Source organism: Dromiciops gliroides, chromosome 5 (genome assembly GCF_019393635.1).
Source record: "Dromiciops gliroides isolate mDroGli1 chromosome 5, mDroGli1.pri, whole genome shotgun sequence".
Taxonomy (NCBI): Eukaryota; Metazoa; Chordata; class Mammalia; order Microbiotheria; family Microbiotheriidae; genus Dromiciops; species Dromiciops gliroides.
In genome coordinates, this window is record NC_057865.1 from 269,232,205 (window position 1) to 269,249,790 (window position 17,586).

At 40.1% G+C, this 17,586-nt stretch overlaps 2 protein-coding genes across 3 annotated transcripts in view; one reads left to right on the forward strand and one right to left on the reverse strand.

The window, feature by feature from the left end:
• The window catches only part of PLEKHG7 (pleckstrin homology and RhoGEF domain containing G7), an 88,146-nt gene extending 74,774 nt beyond the window's left edge, over nucleotides 1-13,372 (forward strand). For both annotated transcript variants that reach the window (XM_043965386.1, XM_043965387.1), the window contains 3 exons: nucleotides 4,414-4,567; nucleotides 8,136-8,233; nucleotides 11,085-13,372. In XM_043965386.1, the coding sequence (XP_043821321.1) occupies nucleotides 4,414-4,567; nucleotides 8,136-8,233; nucleotides 11,085-11,189 (357 nt within the window). In that variant the 3' untranslated portion in view covers nucleotides 11,190-13,372. The remainder of the gene's footprint in view (nucleotides 1-4,413; nucleotides 4,568-8,135; nucleotides 8,234-11,084) is intronic.
• A 43-nt stretch (nucleotides 13,373-13,415) lies between these two features.
• The window catches only part of EEA1 (early endosome antigen 1), an 80,917-nt gene continuing 76,746 nt past the window's right edge, over nucleotides 13,416-17,586 (reverse strand). Inside the window, exon 24 of the mRNA XM_043967699.1 lies at nucleotides 13,416-17,252. Within this exon, the coding sequence (XP_043823634.1) occupies nucleotides 17,130-17,252 (123 nt within the window). The 3' untranslated portion in view covers nucleotides 13,416-17,129. The remainder of the gene's footprint in view (nucleotides 17,253-17,586) is intronic.

The following is a 17,586-nucleotide window of genomic DNA, read 5'->3' on the forward strand; positions in this document are numbered from 1 at the left end:
AGATGAGGAAACTGAGGCTGAGCAGAGATTTAAGGACTTAAATACAACCTTCAGTTCTATACCTAGAAATCAACAAAACAGATGTCCAGTTTATCCTGGATTTCCAAACCAGAATGATTAATTTGTGGAACATGGTGGCATTCACCACAGAGGAACACCTAGGACAAATCCCATTAAGAGTTCTCTGGGAGGGACAGCTAGGTGGTGCAGTAGGTAAATCCAGGACCGGTGCTTTATTCACAATTATCTTTTGATCCTTACAACAACTCAGGGTAGGTGTTACTATTATCATCCCCCTTTTACAGATGAGGAAACTGAGGCAGACAGAGAGTTAAGTGACTTGCCCTGGATCACACAGCCTGAGTGACCCTTTGAAGGACAGATTTGAACTCAGGTCTTCCTGACTCCAGACCCAGCACTCAATGCACTATCATCACTAGCTGCCTCTGAAGAGGTTCCTTTCACAGAAGACATAATTGTGTTGAGACCCAGGAGGCAAAGGTGCTCCTATGCTGAGGCTAATTCCCACCCAACCCTGGTTGGGAGTGAGGGCTACTGAGTCAGACTTTTTAAACCAAGGCAGGACAAATGGACCAGAAGGTGGGATCATGCCTACTCCGACTTCATAAGCCAAAATCATTTCAGATCAAGGATTGGCTGGGGGGGGGGGGACACATTATTTGTCAGTTTCTTGACCTTTCCAGTAGATGATTAAGAACAGAGACTGATTGTAACTCTTGTTTCCATGTCCTGGAGTGCCCAGCAACAGTGTCCTATGTGCAATAGCTCCTTAATAAATGTTTGTTGAATTGAATAGAATGGAATTGATTGAATCAAATTGCTCAAGCCTCTTTTAAGTTCTTTTTCTGGCACCAATTAACCTTGGATAACAAGACTCTGCTGTACTTGGTTTTCAAGTGTATAAGTTTTAGGTTCAGGATTTCGAAGAACAGAGATGGCCACACCCACCTAAAACTCCCAATTTTTGTTGATGTTCAGTTGTGGCTGGCTCTTCATGACCCCATTTAGGGTTTTCTTGAAAAAGATACTAGAGGGGTTTGCCATTTCCTCCTCCAGCTCATTTAACAGATGAGGAAACTGAGGCAAACAGGGTTAAATGACTTGTCCAGAGTCACACAGCTAGGAAGAGTTTATCGAATAATATGCTTCAACTGGTAGATTGAGTCTAACCCCAACCACTGATCCAATCACTCCTTTGTTCTTTACCTTGTCCACAATATGGTTATAAAATACAATAAAACATTTTTGCTCATCTTTGTGTTAATCAGTGGTTTTGGCCCACGTGAGCTGTTAACACTATTGTTCTAGGGCCATGTCATTTTTCTATATTCCTCCTCCATTATTGTTCCTTGCTTCCATCCTCTGTTTACATCTTTTAAATCTAAACATGCTACAAGCTGTTTGCACCCAGCATGCATCTTCCTGTTTGTAATCCTATCTCTTCTGAGACCCTGCTGTTCTATTCAATTAGCATTTTAATATTAGAGAACCTCCTTGAATCGTTTCATGTGTTTGCATGAGACTGGGAAAAGCACTGGACTAGCAGCTAGGGGTGGCCGTGTCAAGTTCTTCCTCCCTCTTTGGGGATCAGTTTCCTCAGGTGTAAAATGAGAGGGCTGAGCTATAGGATGAGGGAGGTCTTTTGCACTCCTGAAATTTTGTTCTGTGACTAAAATCCGACTCATCTGATTCTCCTGAACACTGCAGACTTTTGATTACTACAAAAAAGCTAAAGAAGGAATGCCCTTTAATTAAATATGGTTTTGATACCAAGAAAAGAAACTCACAGATATCAACCAAACATGTTAATTTTCCAAAGAACTATACCCCGGAAAACACAGCAATATTTTCCTTCAGTCATCACCTCAAGAAAGTACCATGGGATAGTGGGTAGAGAGCCAGCCTCAAGGCCAGAAAGACTTGGGTTCAAGTCCAAAGTCTTATACATACTGGCTGTTTGACTGTAGACAAGTCACTTAACTTCTGTCTGCCTCAGTTTCCTTATCTGTAAAATGGGGATAATAGGGTTGTGTAGAGATCAAATGAAATAATATTTATAAAGAGCTTAGCCGAGTGTTTTGCATTTAGTTGGTGCTCAGTATTCACTTTTCTTCCTAGCAACATCCCCCAATGAAAGCCAATGAAATCACAGGAGCAGTCCCAAGCCTATTGCCACCCCAAAGGGATTAGAAATCAGAAAGCCCGTAATATTTTTTGGTCCATCCATAAGGCTGCTGCCTCAAAAAAGAATGATGAGGGGCAGCTAGGTGGCACAGTAGATGGAACACCGGCCCTGGATTCAGGAGTACCTGAGTTCAAATCCAGCCTCAGACACTTAACACTTACTAGCTGCGTGACCCTGGGCAAGTCACTTAACCCCAACTGCCTCACTAAAAAAAAAAAAAAAAAAAAAAAGAATGATGAGCCTACAGTGATGGGTGTAACAGTTAATAGCCGGCAACTGGTGGAAGAAACCACAAGGTCCCTTAGGGAATGAAGCATTTCCACAGCCTGACCTTGTTTTCTGCCTCCAGTGTCAGCATTTCCTGTCTGACTTCTAGTTTCTCATTTCGTAAAGCATCCCCAGAGCCTAACGTGAGCGAGGAGAGAGGAGAAGGGGAGAGAAGCTCAAAATGCCCTTTTGGTAGGAAAGAGTGGGAGTGATGTCAAAGAAGGGAACCTTGATCTTTAGGCAAGAAGGACATCTCAACCACCTGCCAACCCTCCCCACTTTGATTCAATGCTTCCTTTTATGTATTTGCCATCCTTCTGGCACCTGGAGATGCTATGACAAAAATGAAAACATTTTCTGCCCTCAAAGAACATACATTCTGTGTGTCTATGTGTGTGTGTGTAAGGGGGGGAAACAAGTACGGTAAAGGACATAATTTATGCAAAGGAAACTCAGAGTAATTTGGTATAATTATTTCAGAGATTAGAAAGGGTTTTGGGAGAAGGTGCAACATGAGTTGAACACTGAATGGAGTGAGGGGCTCTAAGAAGTGGAGGTGAGGAGATGAGGTGAAGAGTTGAGGTGAGGAAGTGGAGGTGAGCAGGTAAGGCAAGGGCGTGAAGGTAAGGTGAGTAGTCTAGGCACAGGGAAGAATCTGGTACCAATTAACCAATTATCTCTATACAAAGACATAGATTTAATGTCATACATGGGTGATAACAAGCAGGCCCATTTATCTGGAAGTTAAAGTCCGTAAGAGGGAGAACTTTAACAAATAAGCTTTAAACAAGTAGGTTGGAACCATATTATGAAGGACTTTAATGCCAACCCAATGATGGTCAAAACCAACTGGACCTTGAAAGAAGGCTGAAATTATGGCTGAAATTTTTATGTCATGGAATCATCCGTAAGCCATATTGTTATTTTCTAGGCAAATTATTGCTGTTCTCTTGCGCTGTTTTGCATTTCATTTCCATTATGCAAATTAGGATCATTTCCATCTCTTTTAAATTGCCTCATCTCTTATTTTTAAAATGATTGCAATAATTTGAAGACTCTAGGGTCCAGAGTTTATCTGGAGTCTTTGCCATTTGTGGCATCTCTAGTGACTGGAGTCAAGATTTAGCATGGCCAGAATTGTTTCCTTCCTTCCTAATCCTTTCATTTTACTCCAAAAGGAGATTGAAATATTAGAAGAGAAGCCTCCTCATATTATAATGGTGATAAAGATTCAGTGACCATGGCTTTTTTTTGTTTTTGTTTTTGTTGTTGTTTTGTTGTTGTTGTTGTTTTTGTGTGGGGCATTGAGGGTTAAGTGACTTGCCCAGGGTCACACAGCTAGTAAGTGTCAAGTGTCTGAGGCCAGATTTGAACTCAGGTCCTCCAGAATCCAGGACAGGTGCTTTATCCACTGCACTACCTAGCTGCCCCTGACCATGGATTTTAAAAGGGAAGGAAGAAAGGAACCAAGGAACCAAGGAATGAAGGGAGGGAGGGAGGAAGGAAGGAAGGAAGGAACAAATGAATGAACATTTTTAAGCCCTTCCTATGGGTCTGGCACTTTGCTTGGTGCTATGGGCACAAAAAAATCGCCAAAAGCCAAATAAACAGAAAAAGAAAACATGATAAAAACAGCCCTGAATTCAGGGAGCTCATAGTCTAATGGGAGAAACAAGAGGCAAACAACTATGTACAAACAAGAATTTGGCCAGATTCACTGGACGTAATCTCGGAGAAAAGACTCCTTGTAGAATGGTGAGATTTTATCTGGAACTGAAAGAAATGATTAGGAAATGATTTATTCTCAGGATCCAGGAGGCCCCCTAGATAATAATTTGAGATGTCACCTAAAAAGGCTGTTCACAACATTCCACAGATTAGATCATCATTTGGGGATGTTATTTTGGAATTTATTGAATAATTTCCTTCTTTCGTTTCAGAAACTTGGGGGCTCAGACATAAGTCTAGTCTGCCCTTCCCTTACCCCTGAGCTACAGGCGATGATTAAAGAAGGTGGCTCTTGTACAGTACTTGATCAACCCATTCCTTTGGACCGGCTGGTGGTTAAAAACATCGACCCATTCCACGTATCAGGTAGATACCCCCTGCCTTTGTGGCACTTCTTCTGCCTGTCACCCAAGTTTTTCATTGTCCCACTGGTTAACAGCATATCAGCCACACCTAAATCTGTCAGCTGTCATGATATTATTATATAACTGCATATAATTGGATTGTACCCCACTGTAGAAAGAACCGGGCCAGCTGTCTTTTTTTTTTTAACACTAATGTCATTGATACATCTTACGAGTCCTTTTAAGAGGGTCAGTGTGGGTAAAGGGGAAGTTCTAGAATTTGCAGGTCAGTAAGAGTGGTGAAAGAGTGCTGGATTGGGAGTCATTTAGCCTGGTTTTGAATCTGGAATCTGTTGCTTTGAGACTACAGGGTCATTGATTTAGGGCTGAAAGGGTTCTCAGAGGCCATGTTTTTGTGGAGTCATTTTTCAGTCATGTCTGGTTCTTCATGATTCCCATTTGGGGTTTTCTTGGCAAAGATACTGGAGTGGTTGGCCATTTTTTTTTCTCCAGCTCATTTTACAGGTGAGGAAACTGAGGTGCCCAGGGTCACACAGTTAGGAAGTGTCTGAGGCTAGATTTGAACTCAGGAAGATAAATCTTCCTGACTCCAGGCCCAGCACTTTATCCACTGCACCACCTAGCTACCCCAAGAGGGCATATAATCCAACCCTTTCATTGGAGTCAGGAAGACCTGAATTCAAATCTGTCCTCAAACACTTAACCAGCCATGTGACCCTGGACAAGTCACTTAACCCCGATTGCCTCAGAAAAAAAAAAATAAGGACCAAATCAGCGAAGTTAAACCATCCTCATTCCCCAGGAGAATGGCCCTCAGCTCTGAGGGCAAGGACTGGTTTTGTGGTTTGTGTTCCCATCCACAGAGAGCATTGCCTAGGTGATAGCACAGGAAATAGCTCAGCGAGATCTGGGTTCGAGCCCTGCCTCTTACACATATTAGATGTGCGATTCTGGGCAAATTATTTAGCCTGTTGGTGTAACCCCACACCCCCACCCTGGGCAATTCTCTGATACTCTAAAGGGCAGAGCAGGTGCTGATAAGTATCAGTAGAAGATTTCTTCACTTATAAATTCCTGTACCAATGAAATCATAAGTCTAGTCCAAAGTAAAATAAACCCAGTGCCTTGAAGTCACAACAAATAGTTATTAAATGTTTACTATGTGTCAGGTATCAAGAAAGGCAAAAAAGCCATCCCTTCTCTCAAGAGCATACTAGCAGACTATCAGTCAAGATGGTGATAGTTTAAGAGAATGACCCTTGGCAGCTAGGTGGCTCAGTGGATACAACACCAGCCCCGGAGTCAGGAGGACCTGAGTTCAAAACCAGCCTCAGACATTTATTAGCTGTGTAACTCTGGGCATGTCACAACCCAATTGCCTCAAAAAAGAAGAATCAACCAGAGTAACATAGCTAAAATATGTCAGAACTGGGTCTTGAACACAGGATTGGACCACGTTCCTGACTCCAAGACTCATCTTCTATCCACTACACCATATTTTTTCCTGCATATGGCAGACACAAGAAATATGATGAATTAAATTGGAAGGCATTGTACATAACACAAGGAACCACACACTCTAGTCAGTAATTTACTTAACGTTAGGCCAGTTAAGATTTTTGATCCATGTAAAAATAAGGTGCTAGAAGATGTGTTGGAAGCCATGAGACACAATGAGGAGGAAGAATTCAATTAGACTGTCAAGAACAAAGGTGATTAGATTCCTGGGCCTAGACTTTTTTTTGGTGAGGCAATTGGGGTTAATTGACTTGCCTAGGGTCACACAGCTAGTAAGTGTTAAGTGTCTGAGGTCACATTTGAACTCAGGTCCTCCTGACTCCAGGGCCGGTGCTCTATCCACTGTGCCACACAGCTGCCCCTGGGCCTAGACTTTTAATGGAAATTAGTCATAATTGGTCACTTTGGGACAATTGTATACATAGTCCCTTTTGTTCCTTATTCACATGCAGGAGCCCCTCCTTTTTGCCACATGTCTACCCATTGGGTAGTTTTTTGGTTTGAGAAATGCCATTTCTTTTTCCTTTGTCTTCTCTCCCCTCCCAAGATTCCAGCTGACCAAACAGGATACATAATGTGAAAAAAAAACGGACCCTTCGGTATATGTGCTTCTCTACTCCATCACTTAGAAAGGTTATTTTGTAAATTCCCTCTGCTTCCCAAAAAAGCATCATGTAGCTATGTTGTTCAAAATCTACCATTTACTTCAAATCAGAGACGAGACAGCCAATTACATTTTCTAATGGAAATCGATATTCTCGCTCAGAGTCAGTCCTGCCTCAAAGAAGTCCCGTCATCACTAAATTTATTGTATTTAGTCAGTAAAAGTAAAGACAGCAGAACAGCCCTGGATTAATGATCAACTAAGAAAGCCATGTCAGCCCCCTGTGACCCCACTCACACCTCTTGAGACTACAAGGACTTTGCCTGACTCCCTTAGGTTCTAAAAATAAATGGCCTACAAAGAATGGATGGGGCCAGATGTGTAGGTATATATATATATATATATATATATATATATATATATATATATATATATATATATATATTTTTTTTTTTTTTCCCCATCACAATAATTCAAGAGAGGCATTTTTAAGAGTTCCTGCTGTGTAAAAGGAATCTGCTCCCAGAATAGCATCCCACATGATCTTTGGCACATCAGCTGGGGAATAAAATGGTCTACAACACTCAGGCTCTGCCGACACCGCTTTGCCTTCTCACATCTAACTTCATTTGTGTGCTTGTTTCAGGAGGCAATGGTGTGAGCAGTATCTTCATGCTTTATTTTGACACCTGCTTTTTTCTTAAGAAAGCAAAGGGTTGTGATGGGGAAGGAGAACTACCTCTGTCCCTCCATTGACTCTTTCCTGACATAACATTATTTTTATCATGGAAACATCCTTTAACATGTCTAGCTTGTTCCATGGAAAATGACAACAGGAATCTACTGGTAGGAGGGTGTCTTGAACTTTGCAAGAATGAAAAATGTTGGATAATTGCATAGGTAATTGGGAAGCAGTGTGGCATAACGGAAAGAGCACCAATTTTAGAGTCAGAAGGCCACCCTTTGAACTCTGCATCTGCTGCTTCCTGGCTGTGTGACTTTTTTTTTTTTTTTTTGCTGGGCAATGAGGGTTAAGTGACTTGCCCAGGGTCACACAGCTAGTAAGTGTCAAGTGTCTGAGGCTGGATTTGAACTCAGGTACTCCTGAATCCAGGGCCGGTGCTTTATCCACTGTTCCCCCTAGCTGCCCCCTAGCTGTGTGACTTTAGTTAAGATACTTAACCTCTCTGAGTTTCAGAATCCTCACCTCCAATACTAGGAGGCTGGTCCCTTTCAGCTCTAAGTGTGTGATGCTATGAACTACATTTCCTGAAGTCTCAGGCATCGTTCACAGTGCCAAGGTGACTTTCTCTATCTGTGCCATCTTGCAAACTTTCCACCATCCCCCACTTCCCCCAAACAAACACTCAGAGGAACAACCAGGAAACAATCCAGATTTTATTACTGAAAAATAAGCTAAGTTGTCACTGTCAATGTCTCCTTCTAGTCTTTGGGCTAAGAAATGCTTTCCTTCTACAACACGAAAACCGTTATCAACAGTGTATAGCAGCCTTCTTATTGCAAGCACAAACGGAAGCAGGCAAAGTAAGTACTTCACTTAATTATTATTAATTAGCTTAATAATTTAATTACTCCCTTCTGATTTTCAGATTTTACATCAGGAAAGAATCCACCCAAAACATCACTATTTTTCTAAATTCTAAAGAACAAGATGAGTAAGGGGACAGAAGGGGGCTGGTCCTTTCTTTGGGGGGGGGTTCGGTTCCGTTACACAGATGGACCATAGTGCTCCACCCACTCCAGTCAGTTTCCCATTCTTGTAAAGTATAAGACACCCTACTAATGGGTTCCTGTTGCTATCTTCCATGCCACAATGAGGACTGCCCCTGAACTGGGCTCCCTTGGTTTAGGGATTCACCACTAAACAAAGTTCCATGATTCTGGTAACTGACTTACCTCCAGATAACGCCAAGTGTCTGCTGGGTTTCCAGTGGCGGGAAATACAGGTTTAGATACTCAGCTGCATAAGAACTCTGCAATAGACAAAAGAATCCATTATTCATCAAAAATCAATTCCTCCAGATTACTGCTGAGTCCTGGTTCACATGCTATCTCCATTCTCTCTTCATGCTATTCATTTTCCCTGCACCTAAAAATATTCTCTTACTCTGGCTTTCTCCATGTGATCTGCATTGTAGTATTTTCACATTCACCTACTTTGCATAGGGTTATGTTTATCAAGTGTTTCCGTATTATCACAATGCATCTCATGTAAGAAAACATGAAATGGACTAAGGGAGAGAATACATAACATAGTGGGTGGGTAGCTAGCCTTGATGTCAAAAGGAGCTAGGTTTAAGTCCCACCTTTGACCCATATGCTATGGGACCTTGGGTAACTCACCTAACTCCCCTCCCAAGTCCCCCACCCCCACCCCAGGCAACTGTTTTAGTGAGAGTTGTTGTTCTTCAATGGTATGTCTAGCATCCTCTGTGTGGATGGAACCATAGAGCAAGACCCAAAAAAAAGGTGCTACAATGTTTGGTGTATTGGTTTTACAGTATAGATAGACAGGAAAATATGGATCCAAACAAAAATGTGAGGCTGTTAGTTTGATCCTATTTTTAATAGGGTTTGTTTTTTCACTTTAAAATTTTTTAAAATTTTTTTTGTTACATTTTGAACTGCTGTCTCCCTTCCTCCTGTGTGTGTATGTGTATGTGTATATATATATATATATATATATATATATATATATATAAATGTAGACATATATACACACAGATACAATGTCACGTCAGACATGTCAAGTATATTTCATGTCAAATACATCAAAATATCTCATATATGTACATATGTATGTATGTAAACATGCATGTGTGTATGTGTGTGTTTATACATATAAAACCATACTCTGCATACTTTTATTTATCAGTTCTTTCTCTGGAGGTAGATAGAATCTTCCTTCATAGGTTCTTTGTAGTTTACTTGAATATTTCTAATGTTCAGAATAGTTTAGTCATTCACATGCTATATAGAGAGTTCTCTTGGTTCTGCTCATTTCATTCTTATTTCACACAAGTCTTTACATGCTTTTCTAAAATCAATCTGTTTGTTTCTTATAGTAGGGCACTAATCTATCACAACCACATACCTCAACTACTTTATTGATGGGCATCCCCTCCATTTCCAGTTCTTTGCTACCACAAAGAGAGCTGCTAGAAATATTTTAGAACATATAGGTTCTTTTCCTTTTCCCACTGATCTCCTTGAGAAACAGACATAATTATAGTTGTGTTGCCGGGTCAAAGATTATACATAGTTTTCTAATTCTTTGCACATAATTCCAGATTATTTTCCAAAATGGTCGAATCAGTTCACAGTTCCAACAACAATCTATTAACGTCCCAATTTTTCCACATTCCCTCCACGATTTGTCATTTCCCCCTTTCTATCACCACAGTAACTATCAATGTCTGGATTCTTTCATTGTATTTATTCATTCAGTTTATTTCTTGGTTGTTAACTTTATATTAGGGTCAGGCTCTGCTCCCAGAGTGTGGGGAATAATGTCTCAGGTTTCAGGTTTTTTGGATGCTGTTTTCTCTCTTTTTGGCAAGGCAGTTGAGGTTAAGTGACTTGCCCAGGTTCACACAGCTAGTAAGTACTTGTCAAGTGTTTGAGGTGACATTTTAACTCAGGTCCCCCGGAACTCCAGGGCCACTGTACTGTTGTTTTCTGGGCTCTAAGTGGGGGCCTTTGACCTCTTGGCACTTCCAATGCTCTATAATCCAAGGCCAGGTGTGGTCGCTGCTCCTCGGGCTTACACCTTGTTCTACAAGTGACCTCAGGTACTCCTCCCTGCCGCTAAGCAGAGACCAGGGTCCCCAGTCCCACTGTCACCTCAAAGGCTCTCGCTCCCTTCCGTTCCTCCACCTCCCCGCAAAAAAAGCTTTAGCTCACCCCTCTGCCACGAGCCTGAAATCAGTCGTTCCAGTCTCCTGTCAGTGACTACCCCTGCAGGGCCCCGCCCCCATGGAACCAAACTCACCTGTGTGTACTCACTCCAGGCCCCGGTCTGGTGTCCAGCGCCCGTGGAGGCCCTTCCCCACAGCCCTCCCCTGCTCAGCCATCCCAGCCCCACACCTGCCACATGTGAGTGGAGTTGCGGAAGCTGAGGCTTCAGCCTAGACTTCCCCCCAGGGCTTGTTTGTCCATTCAGCAGCATCTGCCCCCTGGTATCTGCCTGTCAGGAGACCCTCCCCCTGAGGAGCTCAGGTTGTCCCAGTCTCTTAGGCCGGACAACTGCTTTATCCGGCTTTCAATCACTTCTGCTGCTCTAAGTTTCTTTGAGGCACCACGGTGAGGGGACTTATTCCACCATCTTCCCAGAATCCTCCTCTGATGAAGCTATTTTTTTAAAAAACTCTTACAGAAAACGTGGATGGCACAACTAACGATGGCGACCTCTCGCTTCATGAAGAGATACGAGAGGAAGAAATCCTCGTCCACTCTGCCCGCAGAATCCTCTGAGATCTAGAGGCTGTTTGTGATTAACTATTGAGCCGGTGATTGATAGAGGCTGCACCTGTGATTTCATTGGTAAAGAGTGAGGTCACGCCCTCTGCCAGCTCAACAACTTCTCTAGAACTTCAAGTCGCAAAAGGCAGGCTAAGGCACTTGAGAATTGAAGTGACTTAGTCAGGGTCACATATACCCAACCAGTATGTGTCACCCCAGGGTTTCTGTCCCCTACATCATGCTTTTTCTAACTTTTAATGGATTTAGGTTTAAATTGTCTTTTATTTTTTATTTTTACTTAGCTATTGTAACCTTCCCTGATGATCAACTGATACTCTGGGATATGAAGATTAGGTTCAAGAAAATCACCAGAGTAGAGGTATGAAGATGGAGACATTCTGGGAGGCTAGTAGTGAGAAACATTCTGTCAGAATATTTGGTAAAATTTCCATTAGCCTTGAAAGATGTCCAGGTAAGATTAGAAATTGAATAGTGCAACATGGAGAAATGGAAAAGGAAACTGAGGCTCAAAAAAGTGACTTAAGGGGGCAGCTAGATGGCGCAGTGGATAAAGCACCGGCCCTGGATTCAGGAATACCTGAGTTCAAATCCGGCCTCACACACTTAACACTTACTAGCTGTGTGACCCTGGGCAAGTCACTTAACCCCAATCGCCTCACAAAAAAAAAAAAAAGATGAAAAGTGACTTAAGTCAGTAGACTAATGTTAGAAATGTCATTTGAAACTGGGTCTCTCGACTCCAAGTCTTGGCCTGTTTTCACTATACCAGTCTTTCTCCAAGTATGATCTAGGGACTCCTGGGTATCTGAGACTCTTCCAGGAGGTCAGAGGGCCAAGTCAAAACTTTTCATAGTAATAGACATTTGAATTTCTAGTACAGCAAGCACTGATATAATCCATGGAAACAAAAGCTCTTTGGGGTCCACAATAATTTTTAGGAGTAAGAGGGAGTCCTAAATCCCAAGTCAGAGAACCACTGTATTATACCATGGTGTCTCTCATCATTGTAGAACCCTAGATAAGAGAGGGCACAGTGATGCTGGGACATAATACTAGTAGTTGACATGGATATGGTGCCTTTAAGTTTGTAAAATGTTGGGATGTATATGTATAAATAGATGTGCACATACGTACAGACATACATCTCATCCCATCATCCCATTTGTGCCTTACAACAACCAGATGAGGCAGTCGAATGGGAAAATGGCATGTGAACATATTTCAAAGGAGTCAAATCTGTACAATTTTCAGGATCTGGACCCATCAAGTGAAAACAGAAAAATCTCGAGGGGAATAGCAATGATTAAAAAGAAAAAGGTGCTGCTTATTTGGAATTCTTTAAAAAATTAAAGGGGAGAACAAACATATTCAAGCATGTAGGGATGTTGTATGGATGGTTATGGGTCTTCTGTATTCACTGACAGGCAGAGAATGTACAAATAATCTCTGGGCTGTAGAGTTTGGACTCATTGCCAAAGAAAGTTTTGAATTCTTCATTGGAGATTATTAATGAAAAATGTGGATGTTCTTATCACTGGGGAAACATCTCTAGTGCATCAATTAGGTACAGACTTACCCAGAGAGAGGGCAATATATTAGATGATCTCTTGAGGTTTCATCAAGACCTATGATTCTATGAATCATATATCGATTTAACGTATGAAAGGTTGGTTTTCCCAGTTAACATCCATCCAAAAAGGGGAAAATGCTTTTTAAAAAAAATCTTTGTAACTTTTCAGCACACCCCAAAAGGCAATTCTAACTCACTTTTAAGGAATACACTGCAATGTATCAGTAAAAGAACACCTTGTGATCCCAAATCAGGAAAATCATGTGAGAAGCAACCATATGATCTCCCATTTGTGGAAATGGTGTCTCAAAACAGGCTGGACACAGGAAGAAACAACAAGGCATTCGGTTTTCAAATAGAGATGGGAAAATGGGCACCAAGCTTACAACATGAAGTGAAGGTGTTTCCACTGATTTCTTGGCATGAAAAGCAAAGTGCACAACACAGAATAGGACAGATAAACTATATCATGAAGGAAATTAATCATGCCTCTTAAAAGCATGCATTTAACTTCTAGAGTGAAAACAAAACACAAAAAACACCCAATGCTTACCTCCAAGTGTACTCTGTCCCCATTCTATGAGTAAATAAATTAATTCTGAACAAACTCACTACTGTCTCATTTTGTCAAGATGTGTTATAATAGACCACAACTGCTAGAAAGGTTTTTATTAATATCCTTTTAACAGATTAAAAAACAAATGCAACAATGCAACAAGCCTCCTTCCAATGCTCTTTATACAGAATTAGGTACCACCATTTGGGGTCACCTTATGGTACAATTAGAATCAATTACCATCCAATCCTGAGTTCAGGTAGTACAGTGCACACTGAACTAAACTCTTCCACAATATAAGGCACAAGCACATGATCACAAGTAGTAAATACAACACAAATTAAGAAACAAAAAGATCGGATAAAAAACTCATGCAAACCCATCTACAGATAATGAGTCTGATCCAGTTTTCATGTACACGTAACCGTATTGTGTTACCAGTCTGTACACAGCAAGAACTTAGTTATTTCCCATTCTATTTTATACATGTTTACATCAATTCCATAGGTCTATGCACAATATTCACATCTGCAATGATAATGAAAAATTAGAATCCAGGCAAATGACAATTAAGACAGGATAACGTGTGGCACGCTTTCATTACAGAATACCATTCATCAAGCTTATGTTTAAATTAATGGCACATTGAGTTTTGTGGATGTGATAATATCTGTGGTTTAATAACCAAAGTGCATATAAAATTCGCTGTGGTCATGCAGACCACAATTATCAAAGTGTGTGATAATAATCTGCTCTTTACTAAAGGAAAAAAGAAACATCTTTATGACAGGTTTAAAGAAACAGAATTCGCTTTACAAATCTCAAAACTGTACAATTTAAAAATAATCACCAAGAATCACCTCTTTCAGGGCAATGGGATACAAACAATTTCGGCAATTATTACCACTAAAGTTAGGAAGCCCTACTCAAAATTAGCTCAATTCCACACTGAGAGGTAGTTGAAACAAAATGCTATTCATATCCTGCATTGAGGTTTTCTGTTTATTCCCACCCACCCACACCCCCTTTTTTCCTTACAAAAGAGACAAATCCTGTGCAAGCAGCATTTTTTAGTCTTCTTTCTACAAAAGTTCTATAGGTACAGTCTGGCGTACACTCAACCAGCAAGGCCTGCCTTTTTTTTTTTTTTAAAGTATTTCTTCTGCGTCTGGATCTGAAATATTCCAGCCTGCTTTGCATCAGTGCCAAATCACAGATCTGGACCCGCCAGCTCTAAGTCACAGACACAAGAATGACGCCTAGCAGCCACATTGGAAATATGTGGCCCAGGAACACATTTTAATTTTTTTTTAAAGGGAAAAAAATGTCCTTTTGTTTCCAAAACATCTTAGGTTCATGAATCAAGAGCAGAAAGCTATGTGATGGTGATAACAACATTAGCGCGACGAGCTTGTGAGAATGCACAAAGGATCTATTTCTTTAGTAGTTTCCATATCACTTTTCTTCTGGAGAGGGAAGAGACATTCAGTGCATCCCCAAGCAAGGAAGGGAGTCAAGCGTCTAATCCTGAGGAGTTTTCATGATACTGACTGTTCTAAAAACTATGCTGTGATACCGTGCGCTTCAGTTTGCCTTAAACACCATAAACCAACGTCACTGCGTGTGTATTGGTCACAGATATCAAAGGTAAAAAAGCTATTTGGGGAATTTTCAAAATAAAAGAGCCCTTTTTGATTTCAACTAGTCAAGTTATATCTTTCATGAAGAGCCATTCATTTCCTTTGTCACATCTGCCTGAGGGTTTACGCTTGTCTCCTTTTCAGGGGCTTATTCAATACATTTAATTACTATTGGTAAAAGGGTTTACATGCATGATTCTGTTAACAGCTAAGCAAAAATACACTCCTTGACAGTGTATATTTCGGATATGTGTAACGTCACTTATGGCACAATATTTGAAAACGACCCTAGAAAATACTGACTTCAAAAGAAAACCTGCCTAGTTCTAATTTTTTCCTAATTATCAGCAATTTACCTTTCTTCTGTTTGCTGCACATCATAGGATCATACATTTGGAGCTGGAAGGGACTTAGAAGCCACTGAGTCTAAGCCCCTCATTTTATGAGAAACTGCAGGCAAGAGAGGTTGACTTGCCCAGGGTCACACAGCTATTAAGTGTCAGAGGTGAAATTTGAATTCAGGTCTTTATGATTCTAAGTCCAGCACTCTTCCCACTATGCTCATTTTCTTTTCTAGAAAATATCAATAACCAAGGCCAACTTCAACTTATTTTGGAAATTTCATAATTTATAAACTCATAAAAAACATAAAACAAAGGGCAATTTTCAGTCTCCAAAGTATTCATAGACTTCCTCTAGGTATGAATCAGTCTTAAAATCAGCAGGATCATTTAGTTCATCCTTCTTTTTTAAATTGATAAGGTCATAGAAGCTCCAAAAAGCTAAATAACTTGTGTGAGCCCAAGTAGCCCAAGGGCTGAGCATAGCTAGAACACGGGTATCTAAGACAGCTGAGCAATCTCTCCACTATACCATATGCTACTTCCTGTTTCTGCTCATTTCTGCTAACTTCTGGGACTTAATAATATAACAATTTGGGGAAATAATGTCTATCTCCAAGGTAACCATAAAGCATTATTTTTTTCAAAGTAAAAAGATTTCTCAGACTAAGTGGAAAACTAAATTCTGGATCAAAATTTGTTATTTTATCACTTTAGAAATTTTCCAGTAATTTACATGAAGAAAATAGGGAATAAATATCAATTACCAGTTTTAAGATGCAAAGTTATGAGTCAATTAGACATACCTAACATAGTTTGGGGTGATTTTATGAAAAAGAAAAAAAAAACCAAACAATTAAAGAATTGAGAATTTCATATGCCTTAAGGGAAACACAAAAAGAGAAGTTATATAAAATGGCTACTCTCAGAAGACTAACTTGAAAGTAAACACAATTTAGTATGAATATATATCATATATTTTCTTCAACAATTAGTGGGAGATTTTTGTGAGATTCTTATTTAGGTGGAGGACAGGAGAAAGAAGAATAAGAGCTGAGAAATACAAAGAAGGAAAAGAGAAAAAAAATGCATTTTAGACAAAAGAAATTCTCAACCTTTCAAACATCTCCCCAAGGACCAATCCCCCAAGGGATTGGTTTCACAGAAGTCTATGGGATGAGAATAAGAGAACCGGATCAAGATAAAACAAAAGCCAGGCTAGAATTTGTGACAAATAGTTTTCTTAACATACAGTGTATTTAAAATACCCAAGCAACATCTTTACAACATCAAAATGGTGCAAGTGGAAAATGATGTAAATGATACAAGAATAAAGGGGGTTGGCAAGTTTTATGGTGCTGTGCATGATTTTGTAGAGAAGACGTTTAATGCATACAAACACAGGAGGATGTTAACGTGCAACAAAAACAAACATTTGCTATATTGAATCCTTGTACATTTCTGTAAGTTAGATTTTGGAGAAAGTAGAAAAGAAGCTGTGAGATTACATAAATGTCTGTGAGCAATGAAATTATGTTTTAAAAAAATACATTGATATTCTCTGTTCAAAATTTATTTACATTTAACTAGATAGGTCTAAACTAGGCATGAAAGCTGTTTTCAGGGTAAGTGGAAAGAAAGCAACAGGTGATGAGCCCAAGTCTCACAAAAATAGAAGCGTTTTACTTGATATTAATAAACATTTCAAAATATACCGATTTTGCCAAGTATTACAACCACTGTCCAAATCAAATAGTAGTCCAAGTACTCTGTGAAGTGCATTTATTAAAACTAATATTAGTGTAATCTTGTTGATGAACATGATAACTAGTTATCCTTGTAAGTCATTGAAACACCCATCACAGACACGAACAGGCTTCTTTGAAGAAGGAGTTAAGGCATTTTTGGCTGAACATTCAGCACAAAAGATATTCCCACATTGTCTACAATGATGCTGTGAATGAGAGAAACAAGAGAAATTAAACTTCCAACATAAAACTAGACAGGCATCAATAAGGGAGGTACATTCGCTTCTGGGCATAAGGGGTTCTGTTACACAGAGAAATCGTTTCTTTCACATCTTCACAAAACATGAAAAGTTTTTTCCTTTCTCACCCAATGGTGTTGAATACCCACTGAATTCAATGGGAAATAAAAAAGAATCTTAACCGTGTTTTACAATAGAAAACACACTATATAATTATACTTCTGTTTCAGAATTACAACCTAAACTCCCTCCCAGATGCAGTGAACTAAAAGGTCGTTATTCCAGAGAGAGATACCAGTTT